This window comes from Urocampus carinirostris, chromosome 7 (assembly GCF_059441175.1).
Source record: "Urocampus carinirostris isolate Australia breed hairy pipefish chromosome 7, RoL_Ucar_1.0, whole genome shotgun sequence".
NCBI lineage: Eukaryota > Metazoa > Chordata > Actinopteri > Syngnathiformes > Syngnathidae > Urocampus > Urocampus carinirostris.
The window spans coordinates 21756360-21781096 of NC_142355.1; the positions used below are offsets into that span (position 1 = coordinate 21756360).

Here is a 24737-nt window from a genome sequence, read left to right on the forward strand (position 1 = left end):
AAGTCTGCCTTGACATACAACATCTGGACCGGGGTATTAGTCTGGCACAGGGAGAACATGCATACTCCAAACAGGGAGCTGGAATTAACCCCAGGGAGCTCTATGTTCTCTATACTGTGAGGCAGACCTGCTAACTTGTCATCCACTTATAAGTTTGAAAACTATTTTTTACCTTGTTTCTAGTGAAATAAGAAAAATAAATAGAATCAGAAAATGGAACCAATGTGTATAATACAACACAAGTTAGATATTTAAGAATAATTCTATACCAACATTTATACAATAGTACTTTATAAAATGAGCCAAATATAGTCTCATTTGCCTTAATAGACAAGTTTGCTTTTTCTAAATGTGCTTTTCTTATTTCACTTTAAAAACAATTTAAAAAACACACAATTAAAGTAGCTAGATTTGTGGGGGCCATGATGCTTGAGGCAATAGTACATCTAACAATTAGATTTCCTTAAGGCAGGGATTCATTTTCCCCATCCTCAGTTTTAATCCTGCCTTATATCGAGGCCAGAGTGTATTGGCTGTATTATTTAACGATAAATGGGCGGGTATCCGTCATTTGCATTGAACACTTCCTGCAAATAAGAAGGATTTTCTGTTTTTTTTTTAAAGCCTTTTTAATATGCCTTCGGTCAATAAAACACTGTCAGGAAGAGAGGAGCAACAAAACTTATTCATTTCAATAAAAGACAGATTTCAAAACAAACCATACTCATATAATCTGCACATCAATAGTAGGGATATTCTCCAACCAAGCAACAGTTTGAGTTGATGCTGAGAACAATTGTTTTGTCTAGGCCTGTGTTTTTTAACCACTGGACCAGCTCAGACTATTTTACCATGAGACCTTGGCTAGAGGACAGTCATGCACTAAAGAGATGGATGCCAACTATCTTTTAACTCCTAAAAGAAGAAGAAGACCTTGTGTGCTGCAGATTATTGCTCAGATTTATCTTTGCAAAAAAGCATGCCATTATTAGGTATCTTTGCTTTCTTCCAGTGATCGGCAGAGTAACTGTAACATTCATCTATAATCGTAAGTGTCAGAAGCCTTTCTTTCTATGCAACGTAAATTCCGGACTATAAGCCGCTACTTTTTTCCCAAACGTTCAACTCTGCGGCTTATTCGGTGATGCGGCCAGTTTATGTAATTCTTCAGCGGCGCTCGAATACAAAAGGTACGATTTAGACCGGTGGAATATATGCGCCGAGGAAAACTGCAACTTCTTGGCTTGTGCATAAATTAGCGTAAACATACCCTCATCATGCATAATGCAAAATGAAAGGCACATGACGCAGCTTTCAAGCTAAGATCAGACGAGCAGTCTGATAAGGAGCGAGCGTGTTGCTAGCGTGTTTTGGAATAAGGGAGCGTGGGACGACGTCTATATGACAACATTTCTTTCCAACACTGAGGACTTTGATGGCTTCAGTTCTAAGGAGGAAGATGAGGATGGTTTACCGTGATTTTTACAAGTACGGTATGTTTTTTTAACAGACTCGTTTACTGTGTTGCGAGCGTGTTGCTAGCGTGTTGCTACCATTAACTGCCCTGTCACAGGCACCGTTTGGGAGGAAAGTTATATTATTATTATTAAAGCTTTGAAAATTTTCTCGGTGTACCGTCTTTCTTTGTAAATATGTGTAACCATGTATAATATGTATTTGCATTTGTATATTTTTGTAATGTATTTATTTCAGACACTTATTCTGATACGTTTTGCACGGGCGAATAAAAAAGAAGGGGCGAAACAAACGCGGGGTGACGGGAAGTGGGGACCGGTAAAGGTGAGTGTTTGTGGACGCGGCGGACAATAGTGGATATATATTTTTCCCACCCTTACCTTTGGAAATATATCCTTTTTCCCTGGATTACTTTCAACGGGACCCGGACTCTGCAGGTCTGCATCAAACCTTAAGTACTGGTATCAATTTCCGTTCATTTTGCCGGCTGTGATTTTTGGACTGTGTACTTGTATGAAGGACATTCAGTTTCGCGGGACTTAAAGTCGGGTTTGGGATAATTTTGTGTTTGTGTTACATTTTTTTAATGTAGGCGCATGCGGCTTATATACAGGTGCGGCTTGTGTAAGTACAAAATCGGTTTTCCTCTTAAAATGTGGTGGGTGCGGCTTGTAATCAGGTGCGCTCTATAGTCCGGAATTTACGGTACTAATTATCTGCTCATGAAGGAAGTATATTATATAACTTATTCTGTTTAACGAACCCTTTACAGATTGCACTGCAAAAGTAATCAATCAAATGAATTAAAATTCTTGCCCACAAGTTTGCAGATATTTGTTGTTTTCCTACTTGACTAAAAAAAACAACAACAAAACAGGAAAAGGTTATAACAAAGTAAAATTATTTGTGTTCCATCAGCAAATAATGTTTGCCGATTTCAATTCATATCTTTGCCATATTTTGGGAAAAAAAACAAGATGAAAAGTATTGTATGTCTTAAAAAAAGGTAAAAATATTTGAAATCAAGAAATTACTCAAACTATTGGTTACTATAAACCAAAATGAGTACCTTGTGTTAACTTCTAAGCCACAATGACAACAATTGATGAGAGCAAGTTTATATTGACAAGACAAGCAACATGATCTTTTCACTACATTGACCCCCCCAAAAAAACAAAACAAAAACAAAAACATGAAACTGGACCTGGGTATTAATTTCGAACATTCTCGATAGGTGGTGTGCCTCAATATTTTTTTTTAAGAAAACAAGTTTGACTTTGCTCAAAAAAGGATGAGAAACACTCATCTAAAGATTAAGTGGACGCATAAACATAAAAAATGGAATTGTCTTTTAAACCTTTTGCTGTTATTTAAGTGATGGTTAAGCATAGTTAAGGATAATGCCATTAAAGGCACGGTCACACAGCCTTTCACAGGCGTATCGCAGCTGAATCACGGCCAGAAGTTTCTGCCAGTGAAGCAGACGCGGTGGAAAATGTGCAAAATTGGCTAAACCTGCTGTTTACCCGTGGTATGCCCGCGAAACAGACGCCGGCGACTGTTCCGCGTCCTTATCGCAGGTAACCGGGGCTGCATCGCGTTTGACCGTGCTTACACGCGGTACACACGCTAATGCACGTGATAACACCGCGATACAGGCGCAGAACAAACGTGCTATGACCGTGCTCCACCCGCGATTACCCGCTAAAATTTCGCGTCCTACCCGCGTGTAACCACGTCTTGGCCGCAGCCGTAGCACGTCCTAGCACGTTTGTACCGCGTCTTTACCTCGTGTGTACCACGGGTGCCGCCCGCGGTTACCCGTGGTCTAAAGTTTTGAGCAGCGCAAAACTTTTTCGCGCGGCCAACCGCGTGTGAATTTCTTACCGCGTGTAAAGCACTGCTGTATCTCATCTGTATCGCGATCTCAAAGCGTCCAACAGCGTCTGCTTCACGGGCAGAAATTTCTGGCCGTGATTCAGCCTCGATACGCCCGTGAAAGGCTGTGTGACCGGGCCTTAAGTGGTTGATCTTAGCAGCTAGCATTAGCGCTCTTGCACCAACGGTCTAGTTGATAATGTTCCTTAAACATATTCTTTACATTTACAATTTGAAGCGAAATTAACTTAACAAAAACTGGAAAACATACTACGAAATTGTATTTTACATTTTGTCTCTTTCGATTTGTATCTCGTCCAATGTTACATGTAAACGTTGGTAATGTGTTAATACAGAGCTTCATATCAAGGTAAAAGTATGTATTAGCAAATCAAAATTGCCATTGAAATGATCGTATGAGTCAAAGAAGGATGACGTCAAAAAATGTTGTTTTTTGGTATTGCCGTTTTGACGGATGTAATGACCATCCTGTTGCTCTAGTTTATCAGATGTCTGATTCTCAATTCGTAAAGCATACGTTAAGAGGATACAGTACTTCCTCTGAAGACATTCCTCATTGGCCGGCGTTTGTCTCTGCGGAAGCCTTTGCACTAAAAGAAATAAAATAAACGAGGAGCAGCTCCCTCCAACGGGCCGCGTCCAGCGTCGGCCTGCCCCGCGGTGAGGCAAGGTTATTCACATGAAAGATGGTGTTGAGATTAGTGAGCCCTGCCCGGGCCTGCGCCGACGTCCAGCGACGCAGCGCCACGTGATTTATGAGAGTCGTGATACCCGTGCTCGCCGCATGAATAAACCATGCGGCCGGAATTAAGCTCCTGTTAAACGGTGCTCGGCCGCTTTCCCGGGAGCTTCGGCCTCCGAGCGGAACTCCCCGTCAAAAAGTTGTGCTGTTGCCTTATGGTGCTTTCATTAGACTGTCTATTGATTTAAGGCACTGTATTTTTGTTTTTTTGTTGTTGTACCATATTAAGTTTGGTACTGTTGGAATATTGAAATGTGTCCTTGAGTATACGATCATAATTGCCATGAATTTCGGACTATAGAGCGCACCTGATTATAAGCCGCACCCACCACATTTTAAGAGGAAAACCGATTTTGTACATACACAAGCCGCACCTGTATATAAGCCGCATGCGCCCACATTTAAACATGTAACACAAACACAAACACAAAATTAACCCAAACCCGACTTCAAGTCCCACGATTGAAACTAAATGTGGGGGGGGTTTGGGGTTTTTAAGGGTTATTGATCTATCTTCGTTATTCATTATCCATTATCCGTTATCGGTCAGTTCATTATACGCTACAAAGCCTAGGAGCCGGGACACTTACTCTCAGCCAAAAGGCTAAGCTAAGGTCCTAGCCCTATAGCCTTGTTGCGATCATTGCGAATGCACCGTTCCCGGAGGTACTGCAATACCGGGCCGATGCGTGGAGTGGACAGAGCAAGCTCTTATTCCATCTCCGGATTGCAAAAATCAAAGGTCATGGCAAAGGCCAAGCTAAGGACTGACATAGCATCAAAGCCGCAGTCCAAAAACAAGGCCAAGCTAAGGGCCTAGCATCAAAGGCGTCAAATCCTAAGCTCTTGATGACGCTTGTTTTCATGCCATCTCAAAGATAATTTGATCAAATCTGTGAATTTATCATAACTAAATGTCCTTCATTAAATTCCACAGTCTAAAAATCCCAGCCAGGAAAATGTAAGGAAAATGATACCGGTACTTAAGGTTTGATGCAGACCCGCAGAGTCCAGGTCCCGTTGAAAGTGATCCACGTAAAAAAGTGTATATTTCCAAAGGTAAGGGTGGGAAAAATATATCAGATTAACACATTTACTCACGCAACTCATTTTTCTTTAACCAACTTTTTACCCCCTCTTCTTTCCTTGTCTGTCCCTCACCTTTAGCGCTCCCCACTTAAACTCGGCACCCCGCGTTTGTTCCGCCCCTCATTTTTCGTTCATCCGTGCAAAACATATCAGAATGAGTGTCTAAAATGAATACAAATAAATACATTACAAAAATATACAGTTGCAAATACATATTATACATGGGTTGCACATATTTACAAAGAAAGACGGTACACCGAGAGAGTTTTCAAAGCTTTAATAATAATATAGCTTTGACAGGGCAGTTAATGGTAGCAACACTCGAGCGCCGCAAGCGGCCGTTAGAAAAATTACATAAATTGGCCGCATCACTGAATAAGCCGCAGGGTTGAAAGTTAGGGAAAAAAGTAGCGGCTTATAGTCTGGAATTTACGGTATATGAGTTTTCCAGGTTCACGGATCCCTTAACCACCTGGGTTGTTGGGGCACCACTGAGGACGCAACTGTGGACGGCTTTCTCCAATGCTGACAGTTCCTGGTCTGTGTTTGGGCCATGGCAATGTTGGCACCAGTCCATGCTTTGATGTTCTTTTTCTGTCTTCCTCCTCTTCTACCCCCTTAGACTGTGCCCTAACGAATGATCTTGACCAGTACAGATGACTTTGTGTTTTCATCTACGAATAGTTGACAAACGATCTCCGTAGGGTCCCATGTTCCCGCTGATGGTGTTGCGCACTGTTTGGTTTGTCACATGGGCTTGATGCCGATGCCTAAAAGTTTCCTGTAGAATCACATCTTGATCGCCTGGATTATAATTTGCTGTGAGAGTCCATGTTTCGCAAGTGCAGAGTAAGACGTAAGTGACATGCGTTTGCATGAGTCTGATGGATTTACGAATGGCAAATGCAACTGTGGTTTGTGCTATCCTGGCCATGATTTCTGGTTCCGACACCACTTCTGATATGACTGCTCCCAGATATTTAAATTTGGTGACAGGTTCAGACTCTTAGTGGTTTATGGGGATTATTTTAATAATTGAATTACAATTAATGTACCTTATGATTATCTGTATATTTAAATGGAGTATTTACTTTTTGTTATGTTCACTTGATGTCTCACTCATTTATACAATCTCTACATTTTTTAAGTGGTCTGGTTTATAGAGGAAGGGAGGGAGGTTTGAGTCCTGCAAGACCGTCTGCAAAATCCAGCAAACTTGGTCTGAACAAGACTTGGGTGAGAATAGGGTTGTCAGGACATTCCACTCTTTTGATATATATATTTTTTTCTTTTCAAACCTCAAATAAACGAGGGTTAGCCATTTGGTCCAGGCTTTTTGTAAAGGACACACAGCTTTGTCTGTATCCACAAGCCCGTAACATATATATTTTTTAAAATAGTTTGATAAAAACCTCAATGGAAATGCTTAGCTTTATAAGTCTAGTCAAGTCATGTTTATTTGTATAGCCCTTGTATTGCCCAAATAGTCTCAAAGGGCTGCACAGATCAAAGACTATTGCAAACTATTATTACATTATTAACTTATTATTATTAATCTACATGAGGGCAAATGATACACATATTATCAACATAAAGTATAGGTTATGCATATACTATAGAGTAGGGGTGTGTTTTAAATTTAAACAGTTCCACAGGTTGCAGATTGATTCTCAGGGGGAAGAGCATTCCACAGCACCGGGGCCCGGATGGAAAACGCTCTCGAACCCGCGTATCTCTTCTTGGCTCTTGGGATCACTAGTAGACCAGCATTTTCAGAGCGAAGGCTCCGGACCGGAACATAGGGGGGAATTAAATCTGAAAGATATGAGGGAGCAAGTCCATGTATGATTTTGTATAATACCAACAGAACCTTAAAATCACATCTTAAACTAACAGGGAGCCAATGCAGGTTAGCTAAAATCGGGGTAATGTGATCAAACTTTCTTGTTTTAGTGAAAAGCCTCGCTGCAGCATTTTGTACCAGCTGAAGGCTCATCAACTCATCAAGTCATCAAGTCTTGCAACCCTGATGTTGATTAGAACACGTGGAGGAGAAAAAGCTTCATTAATAATTTCAAGCCTGTCTGAATGAAAGAAACAAACAAAAACATTAACAGTATTTTATTTTTAGTATTTTAATACTAGTAAAAATACATTACCAATACCAAATATGCTAAATATGAAACTATATATGAATAAAATTACTAAATTTTGTGCAGGCTTGGGGAGTAACGGAATACATGGAATGGCAAAAATGATGTTGGCAAGCTGTTTGGATTTATCTTTATTTTGTTTCTGTCGCATTTTATGTTAGTTTTGCCGGAGATCAAAGAGATCAAAGCCAGGAGAGAAAGCTTACCACATGTTGTGAGTCATCATTTTATTCATATTTAGTTTCTTTTGTCTTTTATTAGCATATTTGGTATTGGAGTAATCCAAAAGTAATTGAAAGTAATCCAGTTAAAGTAACCCTACCCAACCCTCCTCGTACCAAACAACACAGTTTCTTTAGTGGTGAATTGTTGCACGGTGGATCTTTAGAGTTAATCACTATCTCAAGTGCAGCCATTTTCAGCCCTGTAAAGACCAATGATTGACTTTGATGAATTGATCATTAATTTATTGTTAGGCACTCAAACTAGCTACAATATAGGGGGAAGCTCTTGCCTGGTGACAACCAAATGAGGTGTGCTTTGTACTCAATCTTAAACGAACAAGACATCAACTATGCTGACATTGATATATGGAAACCACTGAATTATTATCCCATATCATTAAATTATATAAATTGTGGGTCCTTGTCAAACAAGGACTTTTAATTAAATGAATCACACTTTGTAAAAACTATGAAATTTTCATTCATCAATCTTATCTTATCTTTTCAAATTGCTACCCCAAGCATTTCCTCTACTTGAACTGTAAAAAGCAGGTCAAAATTAACCCTATTGTGTCTTTATATCAAACATAAAATAATTATTGACCTGAAATTTGCATTGCTGAAGCTCTCTGTTTTCAAGCAGTTTTGTTGGTGTCTGCTGGAAATAAGTAATGAAGTATTTTTTAATTTTAATTTTAATTTTGATTCTACTTCATTTTAACAGCACATCCTAGTGTTGTTAATATGTGCCATCTACTGGGGATGTGTGTGATGTACTCCAGTGCAATGATACGCTGGAGGAGGATCTTTGAAGTGTTGGCCCACGTAAGGCTGTAAGTGTTTATTGTTTAAATGTTACATATTTTGTAATAGTTAACGGAGTTAAGAAACATATTTGCAAGTTTTAAATTTGAAAATATTTTTTCATCAGATATTAAAACCAAACTATTTTAGAGTTTAGCATTCGTTAGTAAGCTAGCGAAATTGTTTTCACTTAGTAAGCTAACTATAACTTTTGCTTTATTTCTTTACTTGAGTTTGTGTATTTGGAAATCTGTTTGGTTCAAGGATTTTATATACGTTGAGGTATATTTTCTGTATGATTATTGCAGTTAAAATTTAAAACAAAAAACACACCGAACATAAAATGTTCGTATCTACCGTTTTTCATAAGTCAAATGGTCGTAAGTAGGGGGAGCGTCTGTACCACTTTTCCTATCCGTAATTAGTCTATTATATCAAAACATTTTCATATTTCCAAGAGCAAAGTGAGAGGTGCTTTTAGTCAAAAGAATTATTCCCCGCTTTAATTTCAGTGAGAACATGATTAGAGATGTAGAAAATGACAGACGCGCCATTAAACAAACGCTTCAATAAACACAATTTTCACAGTCGGTGGCGGGAAGTCAGGAGTTCACTTTGAAGTTGCGTTGACTTCTTTGCGACATTGCTGCTTGTTATTTCCTCCTCCCAGCTTCGAACGCATCACACATGCACTCAGGTATGCCGCTGATACGAAGAGAAGCGCCCTAGCCTGGCTAATGAGCCCTGATTCCGAATAGCACATACACTACCCCCTCGCATATGCGCAGCAACGCCAACCCGGTCTGATCTCATTGGCGCCGGCTGCTGCCCATTTACACCTGTAACCTTTGGATCCATCCACATTTGGCTGCTCGGGAATCCTTCGGCGCTGATTAGCAAACAGATTGAATGGGGTGTTGAATTCTCATAAAATATTTATGTCGGCACACAGATCACATTTAGACGATTGCACAAAGACGTGATATGCGCGAAAAGTGCTTCGCTGATCAGGCATTCCCTCTGTGGCATAAGATTGTAACCCTCTTTTTTTCGTCTTGACTCGCTGTTTTGCATGCGTATTTTAAATGAATGTTCATCGGTGAGATGAACTTTTGATATAAAGTGAATATCCAAAGATGGGACAGCTTGAGGTGCATTCATTGACGTGTGCAAGGGGCTGGTCAGCCAGGGGACACTGTGCTTAATTGCATTGCACTTTAAAAAGTCACACGGCTGAAGACACCCAGCTTTAATCATGCAGATGTCTCTACTGATAAGCACTACAAGGGACATGGGCTGGGGAAAGAGGAACGTGGAGAGTGTCGCCTTTGCCTTATCGGTGTGGATGTTTCTTTTGAAGGAGCTTATCGTCTTGCACTCCATCGTACATGCAGTTTTACTCCAATCCACATGAGTGCTGGTGAGCAATGCAGTTGCATCGTGCGATTCCTTGTATTTTTCGATTGATAGAATACTTTGATTTATTTTTTAAACCTACTATCCCTCATTAAAATTGCAATATTAAGCAGATACATTTGGTGATTTTAAGATGAGCTTTTTTTCACTAAACAAGAACAAACTCAAAGGGACAGTGTGTATCATTTGAACACTATATGTCTCTTTATAGAGTATTGCAACAGAAAATGGTTGTGAAAAGGACAAGGAAGAATACAAACTACGGTAACTCAAAGTGACAAAAACACACCATTTTACTTATCATTTTTTACACAGTCTTTTTGGGTTTATGACTACCCCTAGCAGCGATAGGCCAGACAATTATTTTAACTCCCTTTAGGTGAAGCTCATGTTACGTCGATGAGACTATGTATTTCTCATCCTTTCTCAAAAAATAAATCTTTATATTTTAGTTTGTGGGCAGCTTGGCAGCACAGTGGTTAGCGCGTGTGTGGCACAGTTCTGAGGTCATGGGATCAAACCTTCCTGTGTGGAGTTTGGATGTTCTCCCCGTGCTTGCGTGGGTTTATTCTGGGCACTCCGGTTTCCTCCCACATTCCAAAAACATGCATGTCGGATTAATTGGCCGATCCAAGTTGTCCCTATGTGAATAAGAGAGTGAGTTGTCTGTCTCTGTGTGCCCTGCGACTGGCTGGCAACCAATTCAGAGTGTCCCCTGCCCACTGCCCAAAGATAGCTGGGATGGGCTCCAGCCCCCCTGCGACCCTACTGAGGATAAGCGGTGCAGATAATGGATGGATGGATGATTGTTATTTTGTGTACTATTGCTTATTATTTAGATCAATATGTTTTTTTAATGAAGTTTTTTTTTACCACTAGCAGGCGCTAATTACAATTAACTGAAATCCAAACGACATTGCAATGTGACGCAGTGCAATTGTGTAATTGCATAACACTGTGTTTTTTTTTCAAGGATTTATAGACAGCAAACCCTAAGTTGTTTATTTAAATTTCACTTTTTAATAATCCTGTAAAATTCACCTAAAACCTCAATCCAAGATGTGCCCAAGATAAATTGAGTGCAGTGGTTGAATCTGGACGGTTTTGGTCTCTTTTGAAAAGTAACACTCGAAGTTTTGTCCCGAACCAAAATAATCACTGCAAGTGTGTCCAAAACTACCACAGAAATTGCACTTTCCTTTGAAAATCGGAAGTTACATTAAAATTGCAATACTGTTCTGAAAAATCGCAATTGTTTTTTTTCCCCCAAAATCATGCTGCCCTAATACACACTGTAACTTTTATCAAAACTGCCTTATACGGCAGATATTTTTGCAGATTTTATGATGTTTAAAAAAACAAGAACAAGATAAACATGACTTAAAATGAAGCTACATTCTAAGTACTGTATTTTCCGCACTATAAGGCGCACCGGGTTATAGGGCGCACCCCGAAAAAATCGTTTTTGGTCCTATTTTTGACATACATAAGACGCACCGGATTATAAGGCGCTACAATGGGAACGTCGACAAAACAGTCAGATAGTTCAGTCAAACTTATAACCCCCTTAACATTCCCAAAGCTTGCAAAGATGCAAATACGTGTCGAGAACACGTGCGGATGCGGTGTCCGTACGTGGTCACTCAAATGCATCGTTCCCTTATTCGGAAGGTTAAAGTCTTGGGACTCAAGAAATGACACACATTCCTTAGTTTCTATTTTCTTTTTCGCTCGCAACTTTACTGTGCATATGACAATAAACACTTGGAATTGAGTTGAATTTAAAAATAGACACGCCATTCCATCCATTATCTGCACCGCTTATCACAGAAACATCGAGTTCAGTCTGAAACAAGATACAGGGACAATATAAAACCCGGAGTAGCTCACTGAAGTCGTTGTGTTCATAATAATGTGCAGCCAATGTCCTCTTATATCCGTGAGTGCAGTAAATCCAGGAGAATAAAATGTTTACAAATACAGAATAGAAAAAAATGCTTTCTGTGTGCCGTCAGCCACGTGCTATACGCATTGATCTTTTTCGGCCAATTGCCGGCTTTGTTTTGCCGTTTAAGCCAATGCCAGCCTGTAAATGATAAAAAGGATCCGCCTCTTGACCTCCGAATAACTTTAGCCAATAGTGATTGATTCAATTGATGATTGACACATCTTTTTCGGCGAATTGCAGCCTTTGCTTTGCTGTTTAAGCCAATGCCAGCCTGTAAATGATAAAAAAGGATCCGCCCCTTGACCTCCGAATAACTTTAGCCAGTAGTGATCGATTCAAATGATGATTGACACATTGGTTAGCCAATGAAACGCCGGTAAATAAATCCCAGCATACACCGCGTACTACTTGGCGTTCGGGGGAAAATCTAGTCGGCGGCTGCAAGTTAGTTGGAAAACTTAATGTTGATCCATAAATAAGGCGCACTGTATTATAAGGCGCATGGTCAGCTTTTGAAAAAAATAAAGGCTTTTACGTGCGCCTTATAGTGCGGAAAATACGGTAATACGTTTTTTATTTTAGGTAAAAAAAACAGGTTAAAACTTTTGTCAAATATGAATAAACACAGTTGCAATGTTATCTGCCACGTTTTTTTTTTTTTTGCAGTATGCTTATCTCAACTTTTATATGGTTTGCTAAAATTAAAAAAATAATAATTTTGAAAATAATAAATTATATGTTCAATAATATATCACTCAAAATCTTAATGTGTCTGTTTGGGGGCTTTGTCAGATAGTGTTACGATTTCCTGAATCCTGAGATCTGAAAAGCGTTATATAAATACAGACCATTTACCATTTAATAGAGGGCTTGTTAAATTTACAAGTAACCCTGCTGCTAGCATTTTCTTTTTTTTTCAAACATTTTTTATTATGGTATAAGGCACCAATTTAATTTACAGCTTCGGCCAACTACTTGTTGATTTTACCAAGGCATCCTGTTCGAAACACTTGATCGACCGTTATTTCAACTTCCGCCATCGACCTCAAATAACTTTGTGGCGACCCCCCCAAGCTTATCAATAAAAGAGGCATATATATTTTTGAATTGCACAATTGATTAAATGAAAAACATAAATACACTATCTACATAAAAATTGCAAATATAAATAAAGAAATGTGACGAGAACAATAATTTAAAATAATAAATAATAATTGGGAAGTGGGCAGCACGGCGGCGCAGTGGTTAGCGCGTGTGCGGCACAGTGGTTAGCGCGTGTGCGGCACAGTTGTAAGGTCTCGGGAACCTCCTTTGTGGGTTCAAATCCAGCTACCGGACTTCCTGTGCGGAGTTTGTATGTTCTTCCCGTGCTTGCGTGGGTTTCCTCCGGGCACTCCAGTTTCTTCCCACATTCCAAAGACATGCATTTCAGGTGGATTGGCCGGTCCAAATTGTCCCTAGGTGTGATTGAGCGAGCGAGTTGTCTGTCCCTGTGTGCCCAGCGATTGGCTGGCAACCAGTTCAGGGTGTCCCCTGCCCACTGCCCGATGATTGCTGGGATGGGCTCCAGCACCCCGCGACCCTACTGAGGATAAGCGGTGCAGCCAATGAGATGAGATTAGATAATTTGGAAGTTCTTATGCCGCCCCCTATGTGTCATAGCAAAAATTCCGCCCTGGGCACTTTCCCGCTTTGCCTGTGCCTAAAACTGCGACTGGGTAGGTCATTTGTAGTTCTGACTATTTCCTGCAACACTTGTTGTACTTTGCACTTAAAAAACGTCTTCTTTCACCACTTTGATCAGATCCGCAAACATTTTGTAGGTTTCATCATCTGAGATAAAAGTGTTGAGAAATGGTAGACAAAAATCTTGCATAATAGAATCTCTTGGGGTGTAAACACAAGAAAACTGTCTATGAAGGTTGACGGGAGGAAAATAAATATTCGTCCTTACAAAAGTAAAATAACATTTTACAAAACATACACAGACCATTTTGGACTCACATTAATTAAAATGTTTGCTTCAGTTGTAAATTGGGATTATTTCTAATGCCTCACTAATAATGGTCATTTTTTTACAGAGAGGATAGTCTAGTCAAGTCATGTAAAGTCATGTTTATTTGTATAGTCCTTAATCTCAAGAAGTCTCAAAGGGCTGCATAGACCACTGACTATTGCAGACTACAGACTATTACTACACTATCCCCTGATCTAAATCCTACATGTGGCCATTTGGTAAAAACCTCCATGTCCATGCAGGGATATAATAATGTCTTAACCTGCCATTTTTGTAGCATATTTGCACTGGTGGCTGGTGGACAGTCCAAAGTGTGCATGCGTGGGTGTGTCAGCTTTCAATATTCAATTGTTTTGCAAACTTAAAGAAGTCTCCTATGATTACTGTCATTGTTTCATGTATGGATGGCAGAAAATACTGTGATTATTTAAAAATTAAAATAACATTTTTAATGCTGTGACACAACCACTTTAGTCACCGAATTAGGCGGTAGCTAATGATTACTTTAATTAGCAAAAAGTCAAATTGGTAAATTTATCAATGAGTTTCCATGCCTTTAATGAGAAACGGGACATTATTCTATTCTAAATTGATAGCAAACAAATAATTGAATTATTTTTCAGTTTTGAACCCAATACCTTATGTCAGAAAATGGGTAAGAAAGTGAATGCTTTTTTCACTAGGTCAGAAATAATGTTTCATTCAAGTGAGTCAAGTCTCATTTATTTGTATCGCCATAGATCACGGAAGGGTCTTAAAGGGCTTTACGTATCCACAATTGATGTCCCGTTGTCAATTCCATTTTGTTAATTCAACCTAAAGGCAAGAAAAAGAAGCAGGATAATGATAAATCTTCAAAGTAAATATGTGTTGTGTTAAAAATGTATCTTATTATTATTTTTTTTAATGTTGCTGCTAGATTTCACTGCACTATTTGCTTTGCTTTATTATTTTTGACGCACTTACAACTTAGGCCAGCAATACCTTGTAAATATTGCCTATATACATATACTCTTTTTCATCTTATTTTTTTCTCTTTTAAGTATTTTATAACATGTTTTTCTGGAGTGCCACGTCTAATTTCATTGGAAAAATGTACATCTATTAAGTTGAAATCAGCGACTATAAAGACAATTCTAATGTGTATTGATCATCTAAACACTGTATTTGGGATTGCTTTAACAACAATTTGTTGTCAATTATCAGTTTATGTCGCCATCGCATGTAGTAAAATCTCTCCGTTCCTTGTCTATCACGGGTTTAAAGTTTTTAAAATGAACCCGTATTAGGCAAAATCCGTGAAATAAAACCCTTATTTCAGTCTTTTTTTTTTCATAACAATTATTATACAATTGTATTCGTATTGTTCGGGGAATTTACTCAAGCATTTAACAACTAAAATATTTTATTATGGCTTTTTTCTTTAACATATGATTGCTATACCGTCAAAAAACAATAAGCAGTGAGACGTTTTAGCCAATCAGAATGCAGGACACAATGCTTGATACAAATATGTGAAGTAGCGAAACGTTGAAAAGGAAACTGCGTTATAGGGAGGGATTGTTTGCATGGTTGGTTGGTTGGTTGTATCCTTAACAACTAGGGTCAAAGGGGCACCATTTCCTGTGGTGTGTCTTAGGCAAGTACAGACTGGTGGAGGCAAGTACAGGCCCTCTGTAGGGAGGGATTGCTGTACATTAAATCAAATGTATTTGTTTATCAATTTTCTTAAATATATGTATTTACACATGGAACCAACATCCTGAATACAATATTGATCATTCGCTGCCATTGAAAAAAAAAAAAAAAAAAAAAAGGAACCTGTTATGACCTATAAAATTGGACACAACGAAAGGCTTGTTATTGTTATAGTTTGGCAAAATGTATTGGTCACTGAATCTTTTCTATTGCTGTAATATGAAAAGCACATCTTAGCGATACAATCATCTACATTAACTATATGCCAATTGTCTTTTTTTCAACCTGGAGTGTTAAATCGAATGGATTATGAAAATGTAAGGCATATCGTGTTTAAAGCGAGGACTTTCCTTTGTAGGCTGGTCGTCTGCGAGACAAAGATATGTTAAATGAGCTTATTAGGGAGGGCAATGGAGTGTCTCTTTCTGGCAAAAGAAATTCAATGAATTATTCAGCAGGCCAACAGACAAAGCAGTCATATTGTTTTTTTGAAGAATCTTCAAAGTCCCCTTTGACCTGACAGCGGAATCATTAGGAGGAGTGCGTTTAAATGTGACGACAAACACATAAATGTGGCGTGTACGTTCCCGCCCAATGGAGGCTTTGCTAATGAGAGCCGATTATTTGGTCACACAGCGGACGAGCGTTATGCGCACTAGCGTTTGAAGTGTGAACAGAGATTATTGTGCCTGCCCCTCTTGATTTAATGCAGCCTTTTATTTCTTTTGCAAAGCAGTGAAAACAAGGTACAAGGCACATAGTAAAATGAAATCAAAACTGTGATTGGATGTGGAGACTGCTCCGGATAAATTGGCCTTTTAAGAGCAGTTTATGGGAAATATACCCCGGTGGAGATTCTCGCTCCTGTAACAAATGTACAAGCCAGAGAGCGTGCCATGTGTGTGTCTCTTGTGTGTGTCATCATAAGCTCATTAGTTTTCTTCTTGCCAACAGATCTGTGACCTGTCATCACTTCTCCCAGAGTGTGTGCATCAAAACATAACACAGAGGCGACGGTGCTCTCCCTCCCTCTTCCCCGTCACCCTTTTTCGCTCCTCAGCTTCCCCAAAAGGGGTACGATTAGGTAAGTGCTAGGTCACAAGTCTCTCGCTTTTAGCTCATGTGTTAATGTCTGCATCTTCAAGAGATCCAAACACTTTGCATGAAGCTTGTAATCAGCACCTTTGGACAGTGTCAACCTGTGCCAAAGTTGGATAGCATAGCACATGACAAATCAACCTGAACATCAGTTGCCGAAGCGTCATCCACATCCATACTTTTCTAGAACAAAATTTTGCGACACACTAATGCAAATATTGACTTGGAGGGGTCTATCCACACTATGTATTCCAAATACACATTGCACAAGTTCTTTTTCAATTTTTTCTTACATGGCCTACATTTGACAGAATGAATAGATAAAAATACAAAACAAGTTAATAGAAAAAAATAACAAATACAACTTATTCTTATTGTTTTACTTTAAGTAAAACTGAAACTATTTTATTTTATTTTAATTTATTTTTATTAGAAACATTTTACAATTTAAACTTAATATTTCTATTTCAAATTTCATTATATTTTACCAATACTGCAACTGGCTGGCAACCATTTCAAGGTTTCATCTGCCCACTGCCTGAAGACCGCCGGAATCGGCTCCAGCAACCTCGTGACTTTAGTGAGGATAAGTGGTACAGAAAATGGATGGATGGATTTTTAACAATAATATCATAATTAATTTGTACTCATTTTCGTTTGAATCAACTTTCAAAATGTACATAACAAAAAGCCCTTAAAAACTTTGTATCAGGATTTGAAATATGTGATCTTTTATAAGTGGACTTTTGTTTTGACATAAGAAAAAATAATGAGTTCAAATGATTGATAAAAAAAAGTTATCTGGAAGATGTGTCTCATAAAGCCTTTGCCCTCAATCTGTCATCCTTTTTGTATTTTTGAATTTTGCAGTTGTAGATCTTTCATTTTTTTTAACAATGGCTGAAAATGGCTGTTTTTTTGACTTATCCATGTGTTCATCCATTTTATCATTCATCCATTTATACGTGATGGTATTTAAACCCACAGAAACATTATTTGAAATGAAGGATGAGGTCTGGGTTACCATAGAAAACCCATTCATGCCTGGAGCAAAATTTTGATCCCCACACAAGAAGGCCAAACCAAGGATTCGAACCTAAAACGCTTACTAACATGAGGTAGACATATTAGCCATAAAAATAAATAAGAAATGGTCGAAAACACCTTTTTGGTTTTTACATTAAAACAAAAAAATATATTTTAAGGACCATTAAATTCAGCGCTTTCCATAGAAAACTGCCATTGTTTGACAAACAATAGCATCAGGCACAGTGCCTCTGTCTGTAGTCTCTCTAAAAATTAATTGGAACGTCCTTGGAAATATTCCAACTAGGAATGCAAACTTGATATTGTCAGCATTGGACGGACAGTAAATTGGATTGTTATTTTTTTTAATGACGTGACCAACACGAATAGTGCGGTGCAAAACACAAGTGATTAAAATTGCTGCAGCAAAGTGTTGACATTTTGGGTTTGAATCGAGTCTTTTTTCAAAATCTCAAAGTTCCTCATAAATCAAGTCAAGTCACATTTATTTGTATAGGCCTTAATCAAAAAAATGTCTCAAAGGACTGCACATGATTATAATTACACAATTACCTGATCTTAAACCAACAAATATACATTGTTTCCTTCAATATTTTGTTTGGACTCCAACAACTCTTTTTTTACTTTCTCATGTCAAAGACTGTGTCCTCAAAGAGCAATTTAAAAGCATAGAGGAGTCTTGTGGCAATGATGTTACGTTTTTTTTTCTTTTGTGACTTTCAAAGGATCTTCATATATTTTTAAATCCATATTTAAATTATTTAAGTATTTAAATGAATAGATAACAAAATTGATAAAAGAAATGGTTACTTCACAATTGAAAAGTAAACGGTTGAAAAAAAGGTATATAAATACATTAATAGTCAAGTCAAGTCATTTTTATTTGTATAGCCCTTAATCACAAAGAGTCTCAAAGGGCTTCACAGGTTATTATACATGAGCAGTTTAGGTTATTCATATGCTATAGAGTAGAAGTGAGTTTTAAGCTTAGATTTAAACATTTCCACTGAGGTTGCAGATCGGATCTCAGGGGGGAATAGCATTCCATAACACCGGTGCCCGGATGGAGAACGCTCTCGAACCAGCGGAACACTTCTTGGCTCTTGGGATCACCAGAAGACCGGCGCTCTCAGAACGAAGGCTTCGGGCCGGAACATAGGGGGAAATCAGATCTGAAAGATATGAGGGGAAAGTCCATGTATGATTTTGTATAATATTAAGACCCTTGAAATCACATCTTAGGCTAACAGAGAGCCAATGCAGGTTAGCCAAAATTGGGGTGATGTGATCGGACTTTTTTGTCCTAGTTAAAAGCCTCGCTGCGGCATTTTGTACCAGCTGAAGACTCTTGAGTCTGGTCATCGGAAGACCGGACAGTAGTGCCTTACAGTAATCGAGACGGGAGGTAACAAACGCGTGAATTATAATCTCCGCATCCGATTGAGACAGTATAGGACGAATTTTAGCAATGTTACGAAGATGGAAGAAAGCGGTTCTAGTAATTTTCTTCACGTGTGTTTGAAAGGACAGATCGGGGTCGAATGTGACACCTAAATTTTTAAGTGAGTCACTCTGTGTGATGTGTCATTTGTCAATGTTCACAGCAGTTTTAGAGAATAAGTCGCGGCATTTAGATGGACCAATAACTAACATTTTGGTCTTTTCAGAGTTAAGACGCAAGAAATTGAGTGACATCCACTCTTTTATCTTATCCTTTACAAAAACGGCAGTGCAATTTCTAAATCTGCTACACCCAAACTGTTACCAAGAAGTTTCACTCCACCAAACAGAGATTTGCTCCACTCCACTGGAAAGGCATCTGCAAAAGACGTTCAGGACACTGACACTTTATATAACAGCTTTTGGCCTCCAACCACTTGTTAGGTCAGCCAAATAGAAGATGACAGGTGTCGTGCCGGTCCACTCGTCCAGAACAGGCCATGGTGAGTGAGTGGCCTCATCACTGGAGCAGTAAAAACGTTGTCAATCAAGTGGTGCCCCTCTGGCGCTTAACTCAATTATTTCAGTGGACGAGGCGAAATATGAAAGCGGCTGTCCCCTGAAACGGATGCGCACCTTGATTAATCATCCTGTTGAGGAAATGAACATGACACTAACCCCTTTCCTGCACGGATGTACTCCTACTTCGAACAAGTGAAGCTCTGATTGATTTTGCCTCACTTGTGAGTGAACTACATGCGGCAATCAATGCAGAAGATTAGAAGAACTTGTGGACGCTGATGTTATTGGATACAGTTGACCTCAATTAATATGAAGCACGTAAAGCGAAACTGTTTAAAATTGCATGATTGTGTTACATTTTGCTTTTCAGATATTGAGTCTAATCGTTACAGTAAGTGTTAGAGGTTGTTTTTATTCCAAATGTGATATCATTCTAAAGCAGTCATACTCTCCATTGGTTTCGTGTTTTAACTCTAATAGCAAGCATGGTCATCCTTATAACGTAGCCCCCATTTGCTTGAATAAGCGCCGCTGACCAAAGAAATTTGTCACTGTCACCCCATTCTCATCTCACGTTATCTCCCCTTACATGTACGTCTAATGGAATGAGCTACACCTCTCAACAAATTACCATCTCTGTCACTGTCAGGGTTGAAGGTCTCCTCAAAGGATAAAAAGCCCAGCTCTTTTTTTGTACTGTAAACATAACTTTTTAATACTTTTGGCAAAACAATATTTTGCTTTTAAATACGGCAAACATAAGTTAAAATTAAATTTGATATACCATATCTCATAATCTAGAATTTAATTTATTATTTTATGAGTAAAATATTTCCTAAAGTGGAAAAAGTAATAGTTAAAAATGAGCAACATTTACTGTAATTTGGGTGAAAAAGTATTTTCTTACAATTACCGGTACCTCCTACTGAATGTTTCACTTCCCATTTTTTGAGTCCGAATGGATCTTTGTTTTACTCTTTTTGTGTTTACCTTTTTTTCACTATTCATGTATTGTTTTGTAATTGTATTTCTAGTAGCTCTATGCATTTTTTAATGCAGCATAAAATTTACCAGTTATTGAGTTGAGGGGAAAAAACCATTATAAACGTAATAGATAATTATAAGTTAATGGTTGATATAGCGGGTCTTTTATGAATACATTGAAAAAAGGAACAACATTGAAGTGAAATCTTTTGAAGGGCGCATATTTTGCATGTATACTTAAACATTGATTTATTTAGGACTGAAATAACGACCACATCCATGAATCATTTATTTCACTAACTACCATTCAATTAAAAATAAAATCTTAAGGTTTATAAGAAGTCCATGTGCTTCACCTATTCTCTTTTTTGATTGAAACGATGTCAAAGGAAATTAAAGTGTTCACTCTATGATGCTCGTTGACTGGAACCGATCACTGTGTGACTTTCTTGTGATTTCAGATCAAACCATGGGGTCCATTGTTGCTCTGTCTGGCCTGCCCCTCGTTTTGTGTTTGACATTTGACGTGATGACTCTTAACCCCGACGAACCCAATGTCTGCAGCCACTGGGAAAGGTCAGTACGCCTCCTCTTTTACTAGAAAAGAATATAGAGATCCTTCAGTTTTTGCAGTTAATAGGGACCCGAACCCACTGTGAAATGTGAAAATTCGCAAAGTAGCGTCACTCCTTCATAAAAGCCACCAAATAAACTTGACTTGACTTTTATTGTCATTATAAATAATCTAAAGAAAATTGGGGAGCTTCCCCTTTCAAGTGTAAGAAAGCAATTTGGAGAGCGGCTGGCTAGCTGGTGCGCTAGGATCGGGTGAATTGAGCCAAGTCTCCACAATGATTAAAACACAAGAGTCCCGAATGAAGCAGTTTTCCATGAGTTGTAGCTCCATGTCATCCGTTCCATGGATAATGGATCTGGCGTTGCGGGGCTAGCTTGTAAGGGTTGGTACATAGCCATAGCAGGAGGCCGGACTTGCAGCACCAATTTTACCTTCTCCCTGACGCCACTTCAGTTGTTTCTCGATTCTGATAATCATTCACGGAGCACCTTTTGGTGTTCATCATTTCTTTCCGCTCTTCTGATTTTCCTCAGAGTCCGATTTAATCGAGGAATTTCTTTTCAATGTAACAAACTACTAAAAGCTAGCAGTCACTATGCTTCCCAGTGTGTTTTGGAAGGCAGCGATTGCCCGCTGTTTGACTGATAGCATACACTAGCCTCTAACAGTTGCACACACAGTCACAGTCACATCCACCCAACCACCCCTAATCTGTCCCCGCTGTCTGCTTTCTATCAGAACACAATGCACGAAACAACGATATCAATGACAACAAAGACAATTCAATTCAAAATTCGAGGAGTGAACCATCAATAACTGAAGCGGGAGGTAGCGAGGGGTCTCAGTATCAGCAGCTCCAGACCGTTGAAGCTGCGGCATCCCTAGTGAAACGAGTTCTCTTTACCAAAGTCTCCGATCCATTCAGGGCCATTACGACAGTATCGATTTGGTGCAGCAGGAGTCGCGACGCGCTGAGGGATGAGAGGAGTTGCAGCATCAAATGAAATACGCAGGCAAATTGATCAGGCTACTCTCATCCCAATCAATCACAACAGCCACAGAGCCGGAATAATTATTAGCTGCACCGGGTGGTGTCACTTATGAGAAATAAGACGGAATAATTTCTGTCTTCGCTAGGAGAAGGTAAAAAACGTGAAGATATATTGCCAGGATTATTGGCTGACCAAGGTGAGGCTACTTGGGATTGTGGTTCCACCTTGTTGGCTTCGATATGAATCGCATTAGAGGTTTTTGCTCATGGCTTTGTGGTCCGCCAATAACCACCTGCTTCCTGTGCCAGATTCATTAACACTATGAGTCACCAAAAAGGTCCTTATTACACCACTTTATTGCAGATGTGCACACGTTGCGTGCTTTTGCTTTCCGGCAAAGATGCAAGGTGTTTTTGTCCTGATTCAACTAATGTCCGTACATTTTGCTCTTTTTAGCTACGTCGTCACAGTTCAAGAGACTTATGCTCACCCTTTTGACCAGATCTACTACACCAGATGCACAGATATACTCAACTGGTTCAAGTGCACAAGGCACAGGTATGCCTGGAAATGGTTTCACATCTCTCCTCATGTTTAGTTGCTTTCAGATTTCTCTTTCTATAAAATCAGTGAATGTCTTAGCTTTGTCGAGAATCTTCCAACCTTTAATATAGGGGTCTCCAACGTAGTGCCAGCCGGCACCAGGGTGCCCCTTTATGACAACTAAGGTTCCCGCGGACCTGTTCTGGAAATAGCTCAAGCTAGTAAAATGATATTTTATTGGTTAACTGAGTCTGTTTAACCCTATGGTGTCAAACATATCGGCTACGCAAAAGAAAAGAAGCTGCAATGGCCTGAATTTTTGTAATATGTCCACACAATGTTGCCAAAGCCAAAACACTATTTGCTGACTACCATTTATCAACCAGAGAACATTTAATGTAATTTACTTGAAAAAGAAGTCCCGGAAAGAAATATCAAAAAGATGATTTTAAATCATTAAATCCATCATTTAAATTGTTTGTACATAAATGAGTGTTTGTGTACTATTTTTGTTACATTCCAATTTTCATGAGAACTGATGAGTTAAATTAAAAGGGCAGTGTGTAATACCTTAACGCTAGATGTCACTTTATTTAGTAGTGTGTGTAAAAACAAATCAGAACACTACAAACACTGTGTTTGACATTCAAAGTGATCAAGCTGCACTATTTCACTCATATTTGCCCATTGTTTTGCATAGAAATAAATAAAGAAGTAAAAAAAAGAGAACAGGTGAAATGTTAAAAAAGAATGAAAAGAGTAAAAAGCGGAAAAAGAAATAAATGAGAAATAAAAGGAAAATGGGGAAATCTCTCTCTCTTACCCCCAAATTTCTTTCTCTCTTTCTCTCTTGCTCTCTCTTTCCCCCCTATCTCCCCCTCTCTCTTTCTGTCTCTCCTTTTCTCCCTCTTTCTCTCTATTATTCTCTCTTTCACTCTTTCTCTTTCCCTCTACTATAAAGGTCCCGCTCTTGTAAAAGTGCTTTTTCTACCTTGTGGCCCCTTAGGTAAAATTAGTTTGACACCCCTGATTCAACCCTACTTCCAATAATTAAACAGTTGGTAACATTATAATGAGAAGTAACAAAACAATAGTAACATAATAAGTCATTTTAGGAATGCATATCAAACTGTGTGATATTTGCGATAATTAGTAAAAAGAAAAGTAGCTCTGAGCCTGAATAACATTAGAGAACCCTGCTCTAATAAATAAATGCCAAATGGTCTGCATCTATTTATACAGCGCTTTTCAAGTTACTGAAGACCTCCCAAAGCGCTTCACAATGTGCTTCAGATTTACCAATTCACACACACACACTCACATATCGATCTGCAAGGAGCCTACCTGCTTATCGGGGGCATTAGAGGTTCAGTGGTTCATAGATCATTTTCAATAACTCTATAACAATTATGAATACAACTAAGTATGTTTATATTTCATATATATTTAGTAGTACATAGTATGTTTTTAATCTATTGGAGCTGGGATTAATAACAATTTATTTGTTATCTCAAAATCCGTTGCAGCCTTGTCATCCTGGAAGGGGGATGACCTCATGTGCGGCCCCTTCTCAAGGTTTCTTTATTTTCCTCAGGTTGAGGTGTTTGAGTTTTTCCTTGCCCTAATGTAGGTTTTAGATCAGGGGATGGTGTAATAATAGTCTGTAGTTTGCAATAATCTGTGGTCTGTGCAGAACCACCAAAAACAAAAAAAAAACATCCCAAAATACCAGTTTTGTAATTGCACTCCAAGTACAAGTGATAAACTGCTGTGGTCCATTTATGTGGGCCAAGGTGTAAAAATGATAAGTATCAGTGAATGTTTGACCCTGAAAATTTATTTTCTTTTGCAAAAAAAAAGAAGGATTTATCAAACTTAAAACCTTAGTTTTCCGCTACTTAGCTCTTAGCAAAGGGAGAAAAAGTAATGAATACTTATCATGAACCGGAACAGGATCAGGACCCAAATGCGTGACGTTTCTCACGCAAGCTTTACGGGAAATGGGGAGTCATGCACGTGAAGTAGCGGCCTGGCGTGGAAAGACAGGAAGTCAGAGACCAACGAGATC

General features: G+C 38.8%; 1 protein-coding gene and 1 pseudogene across 1 annotated transcript in view; one reads left to right on the plus strand and one right to left on the minus strand.

The window, feature by feature from the left end:
* Positions 1-24737, plus strand: part of megf11 (multiple EGF-like-domains 11) — a 208907-nt gene that overhangs the window by 24669 nt on the left and 159501 nt on the right. Inside the window, exons 2-4 of the mRNA XM_088340142.1 lie at positions 16421-16550; positions 21019-21133; positions 22583-22684. Coding sequence (XP_088196268.1) covers positions 21027-21133; positions 22583-22684 — 209 coding nt within the window. The 5' untranslated portion in view covers positions 16421-16550; positions 21019-21026. The remainder of the gene's footprint in view (positions 1-16420; positions 16551-21018; positions 21134-22582; positions 22685-24737) is intronic.
* Positions 4762-4881, minus strand: LOC148362668 (U2 spliceosomal RNA; annotated as a pseudogene).